The sequence below is a fragment of the Lycium barbarum genome, chromosome 1 (genome assembly GCF_019175385.1).
Source record: "Lycium barbarum isolate Lr01 chromosome 1, ASM1917538v2, whole genome shotgun sequence".
Classification (NCBI taxonomy): Eukaryota; Viridiplantae; Streptophyta; class Magnoliopsida; order Solanales; family Solanaceae; genus Lycium; species Lycium barbarum.
This window is the reverse complement of record NC_083337.1, coordinates 37,543,914-37,561,681: the sequence shown is the minus strand read 5'-3', so window position 1 is coordinate 37,561,681 and position 17,768 is coordinate 37,543,914. Positions and strand designations below refer to the sequence as shown.

The 17,768-nt window shown below is 38.2% G+C and overlaps 1 protein-coding gene across 1 annotated transcript; it reads right to left on the bottom strand.

The window, feature by feature from the left end:
- Nucleotides 1-8,161: 8,161 nt before the first annotated feature.
- LOC132611294 (disease resistance protein RPV1-like) lies at nucleotides 8,162-10,469 on the bottom strand. Its single transcript, XM_060325728.1, has 4 exons — nucleotides 10,254-10,469; nucleotides 10,039-10,152; nucleotides 8,719-9,774; nucleotides 8,162-8,467 (listed from the first exon to the last, which is right to left on the bottom strand). The coding sequence occupies exons 1-4, from the start codon at nucleotides 10,467-10,469 to the stop codon at nucleotides 8,162-8,164; spliced, it is 1,692 nt and encodes a 563-aa protein (XP_060181711.1).
- Nucleotides 10,470-17,768: the final 7,299 nt, after the last annotated feature.

The window sequence follows — 17,768 nt, the reverse complement described above, 5'->3', positions numbered from 1 at the left end:
TAACGTATTTAGTGAATTGAGTGAAAGACGATAAACTTTGTATTGAATTATGGTTGATTGGATGAATTGGTGGTTGAATTGAATTTGATGTTGACGATATTGGGTTGGTTGTTGTTGTTGTAAACTTGGGACGTAGTAGAAATAGAGGAAATGCTGCCCGAATTCTTGTAACCCGAATCATTCTTCGATATACAACTTATCTAAGTTGATGTATGAAAATGGTGGAATATGATTAAGGATATAGATTTCAATATAGGTTCGGGTAAAGGGAGAGCATCAGAATAAGGGATTATTTCGAGTGGCGGCTTGACAAATAAGGTACGTAAGGTGATTGTTTCCCTCTTTCTTTTGCACAAATCCAACTAGAACATGAACACGAGCGTCCATAACAATTCACTCCATTCCTATGCTTTGTGCTTCAAATTTTAATACTTTAATTATCTGATTCATTCTTGAAATATTATCATGTTTATCATCATAAGTTATTTCTTCAGATTCGATACAAATTTTATAATTCATTCGAAGGTTACCGACCTTACGTCACTCTGAAAGGCCCGATGTTAGTTCATTGGCTCTTCATGCATAATATATATATATATATATATATATATATATATATATATATATATATATATATATATATATATATATATATATATATTGCACTATTTTACTACACCGCGCTGCGCTATAGTTGGCCGAGCAGGCACGTAGATGTGCACACCACTGCAGTGGACATGTTATGATGATACCCCGGATGTGGGATGATGATGACGTGTATATATATACACACACACACATACTTGCATATGATTTTTAAACTCATGCATTGCATATTGCACGTCCTCAGATGGCTCAGGTTACTTTTATACTTCTATATTTATGTCTTACTTATGATGTTGTTTCCTGCCTTACATACTCAGTACTTTTGTCCGTACTGACGTCCCATCCTACGGGACGCTGCATTTCGTGTTGCAGGTCTTGACAGGTATAGCAAAGGACCACAGCCACAGTAGGACTTCCAGCTTCAGCGGGTGCCAGCAAGTGCTACTACTTCGGACTTGCTATGTTTCGGTATATTTATGTTGTCATGAGATATGTTCATATGCACACTCTTAGAGGCTTATAGACACAGTGAGGTATGTAGATATTATGTCTGGCCTTGTCAGTCATGTTTTGCTTTTGGTATTCTCCTGATAGCCTTGCCGGCTTTATGACACTTATTATGTTGTAGCGGCCTTGTCGGCTCGCTTATGTGTGTGTGTATATATATATATATATTTGTTGAATTATTGCATATTTCTGTATTTGGGCCTTTTTGTGCGTGCAGGTGTCCCTCGAGTTATATTATATGATAATCATGGTAGATGTACGCCAGGTGGTATCCGACCTATGGGTCGGTGCCCGTCATGCTCCTCCTCGGGGTGTGACATCCCATGAGTCCCAGTCATGAAAACTCAGTATGCTTATGAACAATTAATGCTTTAAACTCCATAATCAGTTCATCAATACATGTCTCAGCATAGTAATGTTCAGGATACCAGTGTTTTGCATTACAATATGAATACCAGTTCCTTACTATGAATAGTTGAATGTTAGAACTACAATATGATTCCATGTCTCGGGATAGTAAGGAAATGCTCAGTATCCATGTTAGAACTATAATATGATTTCCAGGTTCAGGTCAAGAATTACAGAGTGATGTGCACTTATATTTGGGCCTGAGGCCACAATTATATATATATATATATATATATATATATATATATATATATATATATATATATATATATATATATATATATATAATTATATGGGCCCGAGGCCACAGTTACATACAATTATATGGGACCGAGGCCACAATTTATGTATACGCATACTTGGGCCCGAGACCACAGACTTGTGCACTTATTTTTGGCCTGAGGCCACAGATTATTAACTCAGTTAAAGCGGGTTATTCTATATTTATAATAGGAAGTACTTATGACTTTACTTCTCTTGTTCAGTTCAGCTATTAGTATGCTTCAGTTTCAGTATATATTACATGTTTATTGATTTGGGCTGCCCTTTTCTCGAGCACCCCACAGTTATTTATTCTTCCAGTTGGTTTTACATACCAGTACCATTCAAATGTATTGACGTCCCTTTTGGGCGGGGCCTGTATTTCACGATGCAGGTACTGAATTACAGGATGACGGATCTGCTCGCTGGATATTGTATCAGCTCCTTGGTGAGCCCCAGTTTCCTTCGGGGCGTTATCTATCTTTTAATCATTTACTTATTATAGACAGTCAAGTATGTCGGGGGGCTTTGTCCCAGTAATCAGTCAGTACTTCATTATTCATTAGAGACTTCATAGACTAGAGTAGTAGTCAGTCATAGTTTTGTAGATTATTATGTTAGCCATGTTGGCTATGTCTTTCTACTTTCAGACTTATCTCAGAGTTCCGCATTTATAATTATTTCAGTAAGATCTTTTAATAGATCAATGTGTCAAGTTATATTTCCGCATTCAGTATGTACCATGTTGATTCAGCCAATCATGTGGTTCGCTCGATCATATGCAGTCAGGCACCGAGTGCCATTTTACGTCCAGGTCATTGTTCGGGGCATGACACGAAGGCTTAGAATTAGATGATTGGTCAACAGCCATGGATAGAAGTTGGATAAAAGAAATTAACTAACTTGGTCAGATGCAAATTGCAAGAGAGGATCTCTCATCAAGATTTTCTTTTGTCCCTTCTTTCCTTCTTCCTTATTTAATTAATTTCTTTGTTATCTGCATTTACTAGTGGCATATAACTTAAGTTGCAAAACTTGGTCTTTTGGGTTGATTAAATTAATAAGAAAGACTCTCCAATTTTTTGAAGTGATGTTCTTGACTGGCTTGGAAGTTGGAAGACCTCCAGTCCTAGAAAGCTTGCTGTCATCTTACATACCAAAGCTGAATTAGATAATTGATCAGCCATGCCTGTATGGGAGTTGGAGAAAACAACTTGTTCCGATGCAAATTGCATGACTATTTGTTGATACAGCGAGAACTATCACTACTATAACATAGCTATATTCCAATGGATATTTCAGACAATTTAATTGTTTGTAGTATTACGAACAGCAATTTCCAACAAACTGGTTCATAAAGGAAGAAATATTTTTTTATTTCTTTTTACATTACCAAAAGAAAATCCATCAGAATATTTCGAGCAAAATTCCGCATACTTGGTTTCCTACGGATACCCTCGAGAAAGTCAACAGAAAAAGGCAAAAGAGAAAGAGCTAACTGCCGTAATGTACAAAAAAAGTGAGAAGTTTACTGCCAATTAGCCATTTTAATCATGTAACCATTTCTAGCCACAAAAAGTTACCAATCATTTACAACATTCACAAGGAAGGATTTTTTTTCCTTAGGGGTATGGTTGGAATTCGTCATAAACACAGACGAGGCAATATAAAAAATTTGAGGAAGATTTGAGGTGATCTAGACTGGTTTGGAAGTAAAAGTCGTAGTTGAAGTGGAGTTGAAAAATTTCTCCGCGACTAGCTAATCTTAGTTATAGATACGAAATTATAGAAACTATACAATCTTGACTTGTTCCATTCATTCACCAAGAGAGAATATATATAGGATACAATCTTGAACCCTAGTGAAACAAGGAAACTAAGATCCTAGTGAAACAAGGAAACTAACTAATATATGGTACTTAGTGAAACAAGGAAACTAACTAATATATGGTAATTATCTCCCTACAAATATGCTACCAAATAATATCAAATAATATAAAGATATTATACCGCAATACCCCCCTCAAGTTGGAGCATGGGAATAAAAAATGCCCAACTTGGAAAGCAAGAAGTCAAACTGAGTTTTGCCGAGAGCTTTGGTAAAAATGTCTGACAATTGTGAAGATGTTGAAATGTGTGACGGAGAAATCAAACCTTCATTAATTGCATCACGAACAAAGTGACAATCTACCTCAATGTGCTTTGTTCGTTCATGGAAAACCGGATTTTTTGCGATGTGCAAAGCGGACTGACTATCACAAAACAATTTGATCGCCTTGGGATGTTGTATACCTAAACTCAACAACAGACCTCTCAGCCACATCAACTCAGAAGTGACCGCAGTCATGGACCTATATTCAGCCTCTGCAGAAGATCTAGAAACTGTGTGCTGCTTCTTTGTCTTCCAAGAGATGGGAGATTGACCTAGAAATACTAGCCAACCTGTCAACGAACGACGAGTAAGCGGACAAGCCGCCCAATCAGAATCACACCATCCCTGCAAAGTCAACTCACTGTCGGCACGTAACAAAATACCCTGTCCTGGTGTGCCTTTCAAATAACGGACCACTCGTAAGGCCGCTTCCCAATGTTCAATCTGGGGTTCTTGCATGAATTGAGACAAAATATGAACAGAATATGCCAAGTCCGGTCGAGTGACCCCCAAATAAATCAAACGCCTGACTAATCTACGGTAGACCTTCGGATCCGACAACAAATCTCCATTTGCAAGGCCAAGTTTATGATTTTGCTCAATAGGGAACCCACTTGGCTTTGCACCTAACAATCCTGCTTCAGAGATAATATCAAGAGTATACTTGCGTTGACACAAAAACAACCCTGATGAACTACGAGCTACTTCAATACCCAAAAAATATTTGAGAGACCCAAGGTCTTTCATTTTGAAACAATCACTCAAATAGGCTTTGAAAGTTGCAAGTGCAGCGGAATCATTCCCAGAAATAATAAGATCATCAACATAAACCAAGATATTAATCTGAATATTCCCTCTAGTAAATGTAAAAAGAGAATAATCAGAATAAGATTGAAGGAAACCGTACCCTTTCAAAGCAGTCACAAATTTTGCAAACCAACATCTAGGGGCCTGTTTCAACCTATACAACGATTTGTGCAAACGACACACCAACGTAGGATCTGGACTTTCAAACCCGGGAGGGAGCTTCATATACACCTCCTCATCAAGGTCACCATGTAAAAAGGTATTATGAAAATCCATTTGGTGAAGTTCCCAATTTTTGGATGCTGCAATGGCTAGGAAGGCTCGAACAGTAGTCATCTTGGCGACCGGAGCAAAAGTTTCATTGTAGTCAATCCCCGCTTGTTGATGATTTCCCAACACAACCAAGCGCGATTTGAGCCGTTCCACATCTCCATTTGACAAAAACTTGGTCTTGTACACCCACTGATTACCAAGTGCTTTCTTACCCGGAGGAAGATGTTCCAAAGTCCATGTACCATTGTCTTCCAATGCACGTATCTCTTCTTTCATTGAATGTCTCCAACCTTCGTGTTTCATGGCTTCTTTGAAGGTCTTAGGATCCTTACCCGAAATAATAGCTGCAATAAACTTACGATAATTTACAGAAAAATTGTCACAATTAATATAGTGTGCCAAAGGATAGGGAGTACCTGAGGATTGATTGTTAACAGGAGTTGTAGGGGACAAACTATTAGCAACAACTGAGTGTGTCACATAATCACGAAGCACAACAGAGGAAAATTTCTCCCGAAAACCACGCCCCAAGCCACCTTCCACATTCGTGACTGGGGTATGGTGTTGCTGCCCCCCCCCCCCCCCCCATCGCTGCCAGCGTGCGCTGGGTTCCCAGCGGGCTGTGCAGTGTCTGTTGGCAGCTACTCAGCCTCGCTGCCAGCTGGCGCTGGGTTCCCAGCGGGCTGGACAGTGGCCGCTGGTTGCAGCTCGGCCTGGCTGCCAGCAGGCGCTGGTTGGGCAGTGGTTTGCGTCTGCTGCTCGGCAGCCTTCGAACTATCAACTTCGCCCCCTAATTCATCCCCGTACACCATAAAATCACGATCAATTTCAGCACCCTCATAAAAAAAACTAGACGAAATATTAACATCTTCCGGACAAGCAAAAGGAAACACATCCTCCACAAACTTTACATCACGAGAGACAGAAAATTCCTTCGTATCAAGATCAAACAACCGCCACCCCTTCTTACCAAATGGATATCCCACAAACAAACACTTTCTGCTCCGACTAGAAAATTTGTCACCCTGAGTTTTTTGATTATGAGCAAAGCACAAACACCCAAAAGTACGAATAGCATCAAAAGAAGGAGGTTTATTGAATAAAATTTCAAAAGGTGTTTTATTTTTCAATTTGGGTGTGGGGGTACGATTTATGAGATAAGATGCAGCAAGAACACATTCACCCCAGAAAAAAATAGGCAAATTGACCTGAAATCTGAGAGCCCTCGCAATATTCAACACATGTTTATGCTTCCTCTCTACCCTCCCATTCTGTTGCGGAGTACCCACACAAGAGGTTTGAAACAAAATACCAGTGGCGGAAAAATAATCGATCAAACAATTAAATTCTGTACAATTATCACTTTGTACAACTTTAATTGTTTGATTAAATTGTCGATCAACCATAGCAACAAAAGCCATAAACATCGGAAACACTTCTGTTTTATCAACCAACAAGTAAATCCAAACAGCTCGGGAAAAATCATCAACAATTGTTAAAAAATAACGAGCTCCACACGACGAAACATGGCGATATGGGCCCCACAAATCACAATGTATTTTCTTAAATATTCTAGATGCATTATTATCACTTAAAGGAAATTTGTCTCTAGGATGCTTAGCACGTAAACACACTTCACAATCCTTTGCTAAACTACTCTTATCACTACTGACATGAGGAAGCAACTTAACTACTCTCTCGGAAGGATGCCCCAATCGTCGATGCCACAATTCCAATGCGGACGTTGCCACGACAGTAGACACATGTTGCACCACGTCCGGTTTGCTAAAATAGTATAGTCCGTCCCTCCTGACTCCCGTTCCAATCAGCTCCTTCAGTGGGTCATGAATAGCACACATATAAGAATTAAAAGAGACAATAGTATGTAAATTATCAGTAAGTTGGGGGACGGAGAGTAAGTTACAACGTAAATAAGGCACATAAAGGACATGATGTAAGGTGATTTTATCTGACAGTCGAACAGAACCTTCCAAAGAAGCAAGCACCGTTTCACCATTAGGCAAACCAATAGGACAATCAACAGTATGAACATCAAACAACCAAGATTTCTCACCGGTAACATGATAAGTAGCACCAGTGTCAATAATCCAAGAAAAAACATCAAACTTACCATTCAAGCGATTTTCGGGAATTGTAGCATTACCAAAAGATCCCGTAATAGCCTTCCATTGATCGGAAGTAAAGTGCTGACCGATGGCAGCGTTATTTGATGCGCCCTTGAAATGAGTAGCCGTGATATAGTCCTCGGGTCGGTCTTGAAGACCGATAAAATAGGGAGAATTAGACTCAATTTTGGGTGGTGGTGGAGGAGGTACGGCGTCACCTGCCATGAAAATTTACGATGAAGAGAAGAAAAAAAATGTGTGGCCTGATACCATGTAGAAACTATACAATCTTGACTTGTTCCATTCATTCACCAAGAGAGAATATATATAGGATACAATCTTGAACCCTAGTGAAACAAGGAAAATATGGTAATTAGTGAAACAAGGAAACTAACTAATATATGGTAATTATCTCCATAAAAATATGCTACCAAATAATATCAAATAATATAAAGATATTATACCGCAATAGAAATAAACAACTAGGTATCATGATCTAGTTTTATTGCCTGCAACCTTCAATGTATTATAAAGACAAACACGTACATCTCATTCACCCTTTTAAATTGCAGAGGCCCTCATCTATAGAGAACTCCTACAATTATCAACTAAATGTTCGCCCTAATGGTTCTTTTTTTCATCTTGGGGTTTTGTTTTGGGAGGAGATGTTGGCAGAGCATAAATATGAATGCTTACCTTTTCTAACACTAATACACTTTTTTTTCTTCTAAATAATCAACTTGAAGAATATTCAGCATCCTTCTCATAAGCCCTGGCAGAAACAACATTTATGAATCAAGTGTCACCTTCATCAGAAATCCTCGCAGAACTTTAATAGCCACAAAAAAAATGAGGGATACTGCTAAGCGTAGATGGCTACGTCAATGTTTTGCATTGGATTCTGTCTTCTAAATCCTAGCTGAGCTGAATCAGATTCCACTCTTACTCTCTACAAGAATGGTTGATTGTCACTTCATTTCCACTGTCAAAAAAGGGAAGAACTCGCAGACACAGAATGAACCTAGCCATTCTTGTCTTTATACAATAGATAAACTCCAGATTTCTTCACAAAATCTTCAGTTGGAAAGTCATAGCTTTCGATATGAATGCTCATCCTTTCTCTTCCTTTAACAGCGCATTTGAAGTAATCTGGTGGTATGTAATGGATGGACGAATTTTCTGCAAAGGATATGGTTGTCCACAGACGATGGTTAAACTCCATGCCATTAGTTAGATCTACTATGGTGGCTTCAGGATAAATATTTTTGGTTTCATCCACGGTTCCATTAACAATCCAAAGAAACATGCCTAAGAATGTACTCTCAACCTGTAGTGGCATATTGAAGCACATTGAACATCCATCTACTTCGTAGCTAAACCAATCCGGAACCTTGCTATTGCAAAGCCCTAGCCGGAGCTCACTGCCATGTTCATAATGGGCCCTGTTTCATGCAAATTATAAGTAACACCATAAGTTTGTAGGATAAGTGGGGATAACATTAAAATGAACTTCTTTAAAAGACGTTAGAAGTTGAAAACTAGAGAGGGCAAAGCTAGTAAAGCTCTATACTTACTTACTTTGAAGAAGTCTTCAGTGAAAGGATTTTCAAGGGCTTTGCAATTGAATAAGTTGATGTAGCGTATGGAGTGAATGTTCTCCAAGCCTCGAATCTCAATCAATCTTTCGCAGTGACTAAGGTCCAAGTCCTTCAATGGAGTCAAGTTAGCTACATCTAGTGTTCTTCCAAAAGTCTTGCAGCTCCATAAGTATACTTGTCTAACAGAATCAAGATTCTCCAAGCCTTGAATCTCCATCAACATTTCACAACGATCTAATTCCAATTCCTCCAACCTTTTCAAGTCGGAAAAAGTGGGAAATCTTTCTAATGACTTGCACGCAGAAGCAGTGAGTTTCTGAAGAGTGAGAGGAAGTTTAGAGATGCTTTGAAGATTTGGACAGTCACTTACATCGAGATGTTTGAGACCAGAAAGGTCACAAACGTTGAAGGGTATGGCATGGAACTTATTTTTCCTAAAACATAGATTCTGTAGAGATGATAAACTCGCAAGAGAAAAGGGAATATCAACTTCAGACATATCGCAGTTCTCAATTTGTAAATCTTTTAAAGCACTTAAACTTGAAACTGATGAAGGTAAATACCCCCCTTGACTAAGGATTCTTTCTGGTTGCAACCAAGTTCGAAATATGTCAGAAAATTTAAATTGTCTTTTAATTAGGAAGTCATGTGATAGCTGTAGCATCTCCAAGTTCTTTAAATGTCCAACAGAACTGGGTACTCTTTTGATAGCTGTTGCAACTGGATTCAATCGTTTTAGACCTGCCAACTTTCCCAAATCATCAGGCAATTCTTCCAGTTTTGAGCAGCGCTCGAGATTTAAATTTTCAAGTGATTTTAACTCGTAGATTCTTCTTGGGAGTTTCCGTAGTTTCTCGCAATCAGACACATCTAAAATACGAAGTCTCTTCAGATCTCCAATTGTTGTGTCCAACCCCATTAAATTTGAGCAGTGACCAAATGATAATACCTCAAGACGATGTAAACCAGCAAACTTTGGAGATATCTTGAGGTTCACACAGTTGCTGAATATCATTAGCTTCAAACACTTGTAACACTGCTTTCAAAAGAAGAACAAAAAAGAATAGAAAAAAGATTAAATTCTTTTTAAAAGTTTCCAAAAGATAATTTAGAAATTATGTCAGAAGAAAAGTCAAACCTCGAAAGGCCCTTGGAATTCTTAGAAATTACTATAAGAAATGTCGAGAAGAACAACATTCTCCAAACAAAAATCAAATGGTAAATATTTCATTGGACAATAGTGCTAGCTCAAACATTTTAATGATTTGGGAAGGTATTGAAAACTTCCATATAGCTGCACATGATTGATTTGTAAGAGTCTTAACTTGCCCATCTTTTCAAATGTTTTTGTATTCAAAGGAACATCCTTCAGATCTGGAGATTCAAAGATTATTGCTTCGACTGCTCTTGTACCCTGTAAGCAAGGAATACGTAACAATAATATATACTATAAAGAGAGAGAATCATTGAAAACGGAACAACTTTTATGAACTAATTAATTGAACGATTTGATACCATGTATCTTGTGAGCAGATCACAAATGTCATTAGAGTACCATAATCTACTACGTCCGCCTGGGTTATCTGGTGATTCTCTATGAACAATTTCTCGTCCCATATCCTTAATCAAATCATGCATGTTCAGATACTTATTTTCATCGATTTTTAACAATGACTTGTCTATCAATTCACAGATTTCAACCTCAGGATAGAAACTACAAGCTTTGAACATAGTTATAGCCTTACTCTTTTTGATTTGGGTGAAGAAACAAGCAATATCAAGGAAAACAGCCTTTGTAAAATCATCAGGAAGTGCATCAAAAGTTTTGTATGAATATCATTAGAAGGAGTCGTCTTTAATTTCTCCAAAGCATTTTTCCATTCATCGAGCTTTTTATCAGACAAATAAGCACCCAAAACTTCAAGAGCTAGTGGAACTCCTCTAGTCTGAATAGAACAGTTACGTTAAGTCTCACGATATATGTAGATAGATAGTAGTAAAAGTACGAAAGACAATATACACCCCCAGGGTCTAGTCTGAATAATATAAGAGCATCTAAGGAGAATAGTACAGTCTGGCAATACTAATACATAAATGTCTATGTCTATGAAATAAAAGTAAGACATATGATAGGAAGTCTTCAAGGTCAGCGGACGCCATGCTCACCCTGGAAACTCGAGAGAAATGTGAAGAGTCGATCAGCCACGGGTCAAAGAGGTAGATCCAACTTGGTACTCTGCATTCATAAAAGAATGCAGCAAGTGCAGGTCAGTACAAACAACAGTACTGGTAGGCATCATCGGCCGACTAAGCATAACTAGCACAATTCAGAAAATAAAGTAGATAAGCAAGGAATCTAACGGGTATAGGACAATATGATCACAACCAAGTATCCGTCATCGCCTATGTAAAGCATCTAAACCCAAATACGTCAAGTCCGAATATATCCGATCCAATGCAATCATCACAATCCAATCACTAAGAGTCTTAATCAAGTCATAATGCAATGCAGTGCAATGATGGAATGAATGCTATGTAATGCCATGCAGATGAGGTGTACACATGTACTCCAGACGGAAATATCGATGTCTTAGTAGCACAACCCAGCGTGACTTGCGAAGTCTAAGTGCCACCCGTCCCGGATCTTTGCCCAACAGACAAACGGGACCCTGGCTAATTGCTCACAGGGGCAGTCTCATTGGCACCACTCTGAGGGACCTGCGGAGTCCACGTACTAACAACGATTTCGGGATATCATCGGAATCGGCCATGCAACAACGATGCCGGAATAGATCATCGGACATCGGTCATCTCACAATCACTCTAGTAAAAGAGTCTGTCAAATATCAGTCTCACACAATCAACGATTCCGAAATTGAACCTCGGACATCGGCCTTCTCATAATCACTCAAGTAAAGAGTTCATCAAAATATCAGTTTACTCAATCAATGATACCGGATCATCACCGGGTATCGGCCATGCATCATGAATGTGTGAGAATGCGTGCAATGCGTATATCAATTATACACAAGCAAGTTCAATATCGCAAGTACCAACAAAGGGGTATGCCAACAATGTATCATATCACAATACCAACAGAGGTAAGACAACAGTATATCAATAGTACAAGTACTAACAAAGGGGTACGTCAACAATGTATCATATCACAATACCAACAGAGGTATGCCAACAATATATCAATATCACAAGTACCAATAAAGGGGTACACCAACAATGCAACATAGTTTAAGTACCAACAACGGTATATCAATCCTCTCTCAGTCAAGACAATAACACAGATTCTGATATCCACCAACTGCTCATGGCATTAAACCCTCACAATAGAACAATCAAACACACATAACGGGGTGGCTAGTCCCAACATACAACAGGGCCCAACCTAAGGAAATATCCAACCCGACTCCGTACCCGAAGGTTCACATGTTGTCTCCGACATTATAATCTAAATATGCGTTTCGCTATATGAAGTCTCACCAAAGGTAAGCCATAACCTACCTAGACAGCTGAACCGCAACACCAACAAGTCACTCATTTGCTTTGCCCTTCCGCTGAACCTCAGAACCAAAGTAGTCTAAGCATGATGCAAGCCAAATTGCCTCGAGGACATTTCAAGGACCGTTCCGTGGAGCCAAAGTTTGGATGATAGCATGGAGAGGGCGGATTGGAGATGAAAGAGCATTAAAGTGGTCAAACGAGCAAGGAAGGCTAGGTTTGCAAGAGGCCACATTCGCAAATTCAAAATTTCCATCTCCACAAGACTAGCCAAACAAGGCCCTTGCCTGATTAATGACATTTATGTAATAATAGGGTCTTCTTTTATTAGCTTAGTATAAATAGCTAGTCTTTTATTTCATGACTTTAGATTTTGATGAATTGATAAGTTTATGAGTGATTTTGAGAGTTGTCTCTAGAGAGAGAAACTTTTGAGAGGCCTTTGGTAGGCTCTTGTTGATTATTGTTTGTTGAGAGGATTGGTTGCTTGGGAATTCAATTCCCTTGAGGTCATCCTAAGAGGTTGGTGCTATCTAGAGTGTAATTAGGAGGTCTTGGTTATTGAAGAACCTTGGTTGCCTAATTGTGCCTATTTTCGTGTCAATTTGTCTATCTTTTCTTTTCTTTTTGTTTATCTTCTTAATTTCTCGTTTTCGCGTATCCGTTCTTGTATCAATTGGTATCAGAGCTTGGAATAGATTTGTTTCCACAAATCTAGTCTTGGATTTTAATTCTTAAAAAAAATAAATCAAAAATCACATTTTTTTTTATGAAATTCAAAAATTCAAAATATTGTTTGATCCTTGCTTATTTGTTATTTTTGACACTAGATTTGAGTTCCCTAGTGTTATTTGAGCCTAGATCTTAAGTTTCAAGCTATTTGGAGTCATATTGAGTCATTCACCATTGTTGGAGCATAAAAGTTGAAGAACTTGAAAGTGGGTTTTGAAGAAAAAAATAGAAATTGGAGCTTCAAAGTTATTGGGTTCTGTTCTTCTAGTGAAGAAGGTTAAGAATCCGAAATTTGAAGTAATTTGGAGTATTTTTGAAGGATCTTCCATTGTTGAGTTTTGAAGTTTTGAAGAACTTGAAGAACTCAAAGTGGGTATTGAAGATTGATTGAAAGATAAAAATCATTGGGCTTTGTTCTTCTAGTGGAAGAGAGCTTAGATCCAAAATTTGGGGCAAAGAGGAGTTGTTTTGAAGGAGTTGAAATTTTGAAAGTTATTGGTGTTCTTGAAGATCTTCAAATCTTCAAGAGGAAGAAGAAGAAGACCAAAGAGGGTATTTGACCCAAAGTCTTCAAGTAAAAGGGGTGAAAAGTGTTTGTGTGGGCTCAGAAAAAAAAATCAGATTTAAAAAAAGAAAAAAGAAAAAAATCGGATCTCAAAAAAAAAAAAAGGAAGAGCAAATGCCACATCACCGCTGACGTCATCCTCCACGTTAGCACACGCGTTAGATCTGTCCCAGTCGTACCTGATGGGCGCGTGGAGCCCACATTCAGAGAGTAATTTTTTTTTTAACACTTAGAAAAAATTTCTATGTGTTGGCAGATCTTGGTCCAAATTGAGAGGGGTATATCTCTGTGTATATAAAGAGTTACGGGGCCCATAATATATCTAAAATGAAGTTCAGAGAGTCTACTTTCCGAATCAACAAGCCGTTGAATCAGCGGTCTGCAGAAAAAGTTATGCGCGTTATAAAAACATGCTGCAAGCAGTTCCAAAATTTCTAAGTGTTGGCCAAAAACTTCCCAAATTTGTCTAAGTGTTTGGCCAAGGTTTGGTAACTTCTTCTTCTCATTTCTTTGATTCTCATAGCTAATTAACAACTAGTAATTGATCCATACTTGGTTGTTAATTAGTTCTTGAGTCCTTTCTTTCATGCCAATTTTTTTCGTTCTTTTCTCATTTTACAACTTCATCGTTAATTTCTTGATTCAAGTGCATTTGTTTTAATTGGGTCATCCTTTTTTCTTCGAGTCTAACAAGAATCTATTCTGATCTCGAGTAGTAATTGAGCACCTTGCAAGCAATCGAATCCAAACAATAATAAAAAACAGGCGATCTAATTGAGTGGTAAAAGGCAAAAGAGTGTGAGTTAATTTGAGTGGTGCTAGCCAAGCATAAAGAGTGTAAACACGAGTGTGGTGAGGTTTGTTTACTACTAACGTGTTTTCTAAGTGTTCTTTGTAAGTACTTCTCCATGGATTTCGATTCATGTGACGATCAAAGTGTTGTGAGTAGAGCACAACCTAAGGCCAAGATGAAAGGTGAGCCTAATGGAAGGTTTCACTCAACGTTAGCGAAAGTGTCGAAATATGAGGGAGTTTTCCTTGAAATTGATGATTACTTTCGTGATTGTTACATTACCCCTCAAGCGGTCATATGGCTAGGATTGTCTTGTGTTAGGAAAAGAGACCCTTACCGTGATACAAGGGGATATTGGGTTGAGAAGATGGTGAAGGTATTCTTCTCTTTTGGGGATTATCAAGAGAAGTATGGTGTGAAGTGCTTCATATGGATACATGCGACTTGTGCTTGGGATTTGCTTGGTTTGAAGTACGTGGGATCCCGTATGAGCAAGATTGGCATCGGTATGTAGTGGATAAAAGGGAGAAACTTCTCTTTCCACGCATACTTCCTAGAAAGAATCCAAGTGTAAAGACGCAAGAAACCAATGTGAAATGGCCTACCTTTACTATGGAAGCTAGTGGAGAAGAATATGAGAAATGGGAATTGACGATGGATGGAATTTTTGCTAGTTGCAACTATCCATAAGAAAAGAAGATGAAATTGGCTATTCGAACTTTTGAGAAGAAGCTTGCACACTATTGGGCATACAAGATGGGAAGCAATACTTGGCATGCATTGAAGAGGGAATTGAGATGCCATTCTCCCGAACCACATCAAAGGGGGTATAAGAGCAAAACCACTTCCCAAAAGAAGAAGCCAAAAGAGAGGAAGCAAGGTAAAATAACTTATCCTAATACTCTTATTTCTTTGAGTTATTTTGATGTCAATTCGAGTATGAGAGTTAGTTTGCCTTGCATTGAGCTTGATAATTCATTGCCATGTATTGATAATGTCATTATTGAAAATGTCCCTACACTAGTTGATCCTATTGATGACCGAATTGATCTTTCTTGCAAGGTCGATTTGTGTCCACTTAGTGTTGACACTTGTGCTTTGAATGGACTAGGATTATCAATTGAAAATGTTCAAACACTAGTTGATCCTTTTGATGACCAAATTGATTCTTCTTGCAAGATCGATTTGTGTCCACCTAGTGTTGACACTTGTGAATTTCATGGTAGTACATTGTCATGTGGTAATTATGTTAGTAAATCTTGTGAGCTTGACATGCTACCAACTAGTGTTGAAATTTGTATTAATCAACTTATTTGTCGTGATAATTCACTACTTGAGGATCCTTGTGATGTGCTTAATGTACTCTAGTTAGTGATGATGTTGATGTAGTTGGTCAATTGAAAGAATGTAACATCTCACCTTTGTTTGTTTCATGTCAAAATGAGTCTCTTGATCTTATTTTAGTGTCATGTGATAAGACTCAAATTTGTAGTGGTGATATGTGTCATGTCTCTAGTCATGTGAATGAAAATGCATTGCAAGATGACATTGGTTCTTTTGAGAGTGAAATGACATGCTTTGACTCCTCATTGTTCATGGATTACTCTCTTGTAAAGGATAATGTTTTATTTGAGGATGACGTGACTATTGAGAGTGAAGTACTTAGTAGGATGTTTTGTAATGTTGAAAGTGTGGCCACTTTTGGTGGCTACATGATATTTGAAAATCCACTATGGGATGATAACACTCTTCCCTATGATGGAGATCCTCCCTTGAGGAATTGTGATCCACTTATGGGGAGGGGAAGTGTTCAAAAGGAAGGTGAAACTTGTTTGCAAATTGCTAATTCTTCCTTGGGAGTTCCGAATAGTAGTAGTATGATTGACCATGCTCTTGAGTATAATAGTGAAACTACATTTGAGGACACCCTAGATGAAGTTATTTTGCGTGACACCTTTCTTTACTATATTTTTGCATATGATGAAATTCATGAGAGTCATTCTTTTGTTGGGAGTGCCTTTGATGAGGGGCGGGGACCTATTGGGGTACTTACTTCTTCCATTACTTATGAAAGCCCTTTTGACCCCGGTGTAGCCCTAACTTTGTGTGAATGGTATCATTTTGCATTTGAGGATCACTTGTGTGTTGTACCAACTTGGTTTCTTCAAACCATTGGTCCCTTTAGAATATCATCATTTCTTAATCTTTGGGATAGCCAAGCCTATAGTGCTCCACTTGAGAGCTCATTTTTCTTGAACATGGTTGATACTTGGCTATATCACAAGTTTGTGCTTACTTGGCATGGTTGACTTGTCCACCCTAACACTAACCCTCATCTTTTGAGGACATGGTTGTTGTTTGTCTCTCCTATGATTTTGCAAGGTTTAGATTCGAAGATGAATCCTTTTCAAGAGGGGGAGAATAATGCAAGCCAAGTTGCCTCAAGGACCGTCCCGCGGAGCCAAAGTTTGGATGATAGCATGGAGAGGACAGATTGGAGATGAAAGAGCATTAAAGTGGTCAAAGTGGTCAAACGAGCAAGGAAGGCTAGGTTTGCAAGAGACCACATTCTCAAATTCAAGATTTCCATCTCCACAAGACTAGCCAAACAAGACCCTTGCCTGATTAATGACATTTATGTAATAATAGGGTCTTCTTTTATTAGCTTAGTATAAATAGCTAGTCTTTTATTTCATGACTTTAGATTTTGATGAATTGATAAATTTATGAGTGATTTTGAGAGTTGTCTCTAGAGAGAGAAACTTTTGAGAGGCCTTTGGTAGGCTCTTGTTGATAATTGTTTGTTAAGAGGATTGGTTGCTTGGGAATTCAATTCCCTTGAGGTCATCCTAAGAGGTTGGTGCTATCTATAGTGTAATTAGGAGGTCTTGGTTATTGAAGAACCTTGGTTGCCTAATTGTGCCTATTTTTGTGTCAATCTATCTATCTTTTCTTTTCCTTTTGTTTATCTTCTTAATTTCTCGTTTTCGCGTATCCGTTCTTGTATCAAAGTATAATCAAATTCTATAGTAGAAATCATGAATTATGATACTAATATTGTTACTGTTTCAATTCGGTCCATTTTAACCCTAGAAATTGGGGAAACGAGCCCACAAGGGAAAAACGGGAAATTCGAGAGAAAAATACCAAATTGAGTACTATGTAATCATAACCCAACCACCAATTGTTGATTTAGCTTAAATATTAGCCTAAATCTGATTCCAAGTAAAACCCCCCAAATTGGGTATAAACCCTAAGTCTCCAAATCCGAAATTCAATGTTAAAAGTGGAAGATACTTGATTAATAAGCTTAGATTAGTCAATATCTAACATGAACATCACCAATTTATCCATAATAATCTAGGGAGGTGTTCTTCCAAAACCCTCTCTCAAATTCCATCTCTAAGGGATTGTTAAAGGGAGGGGA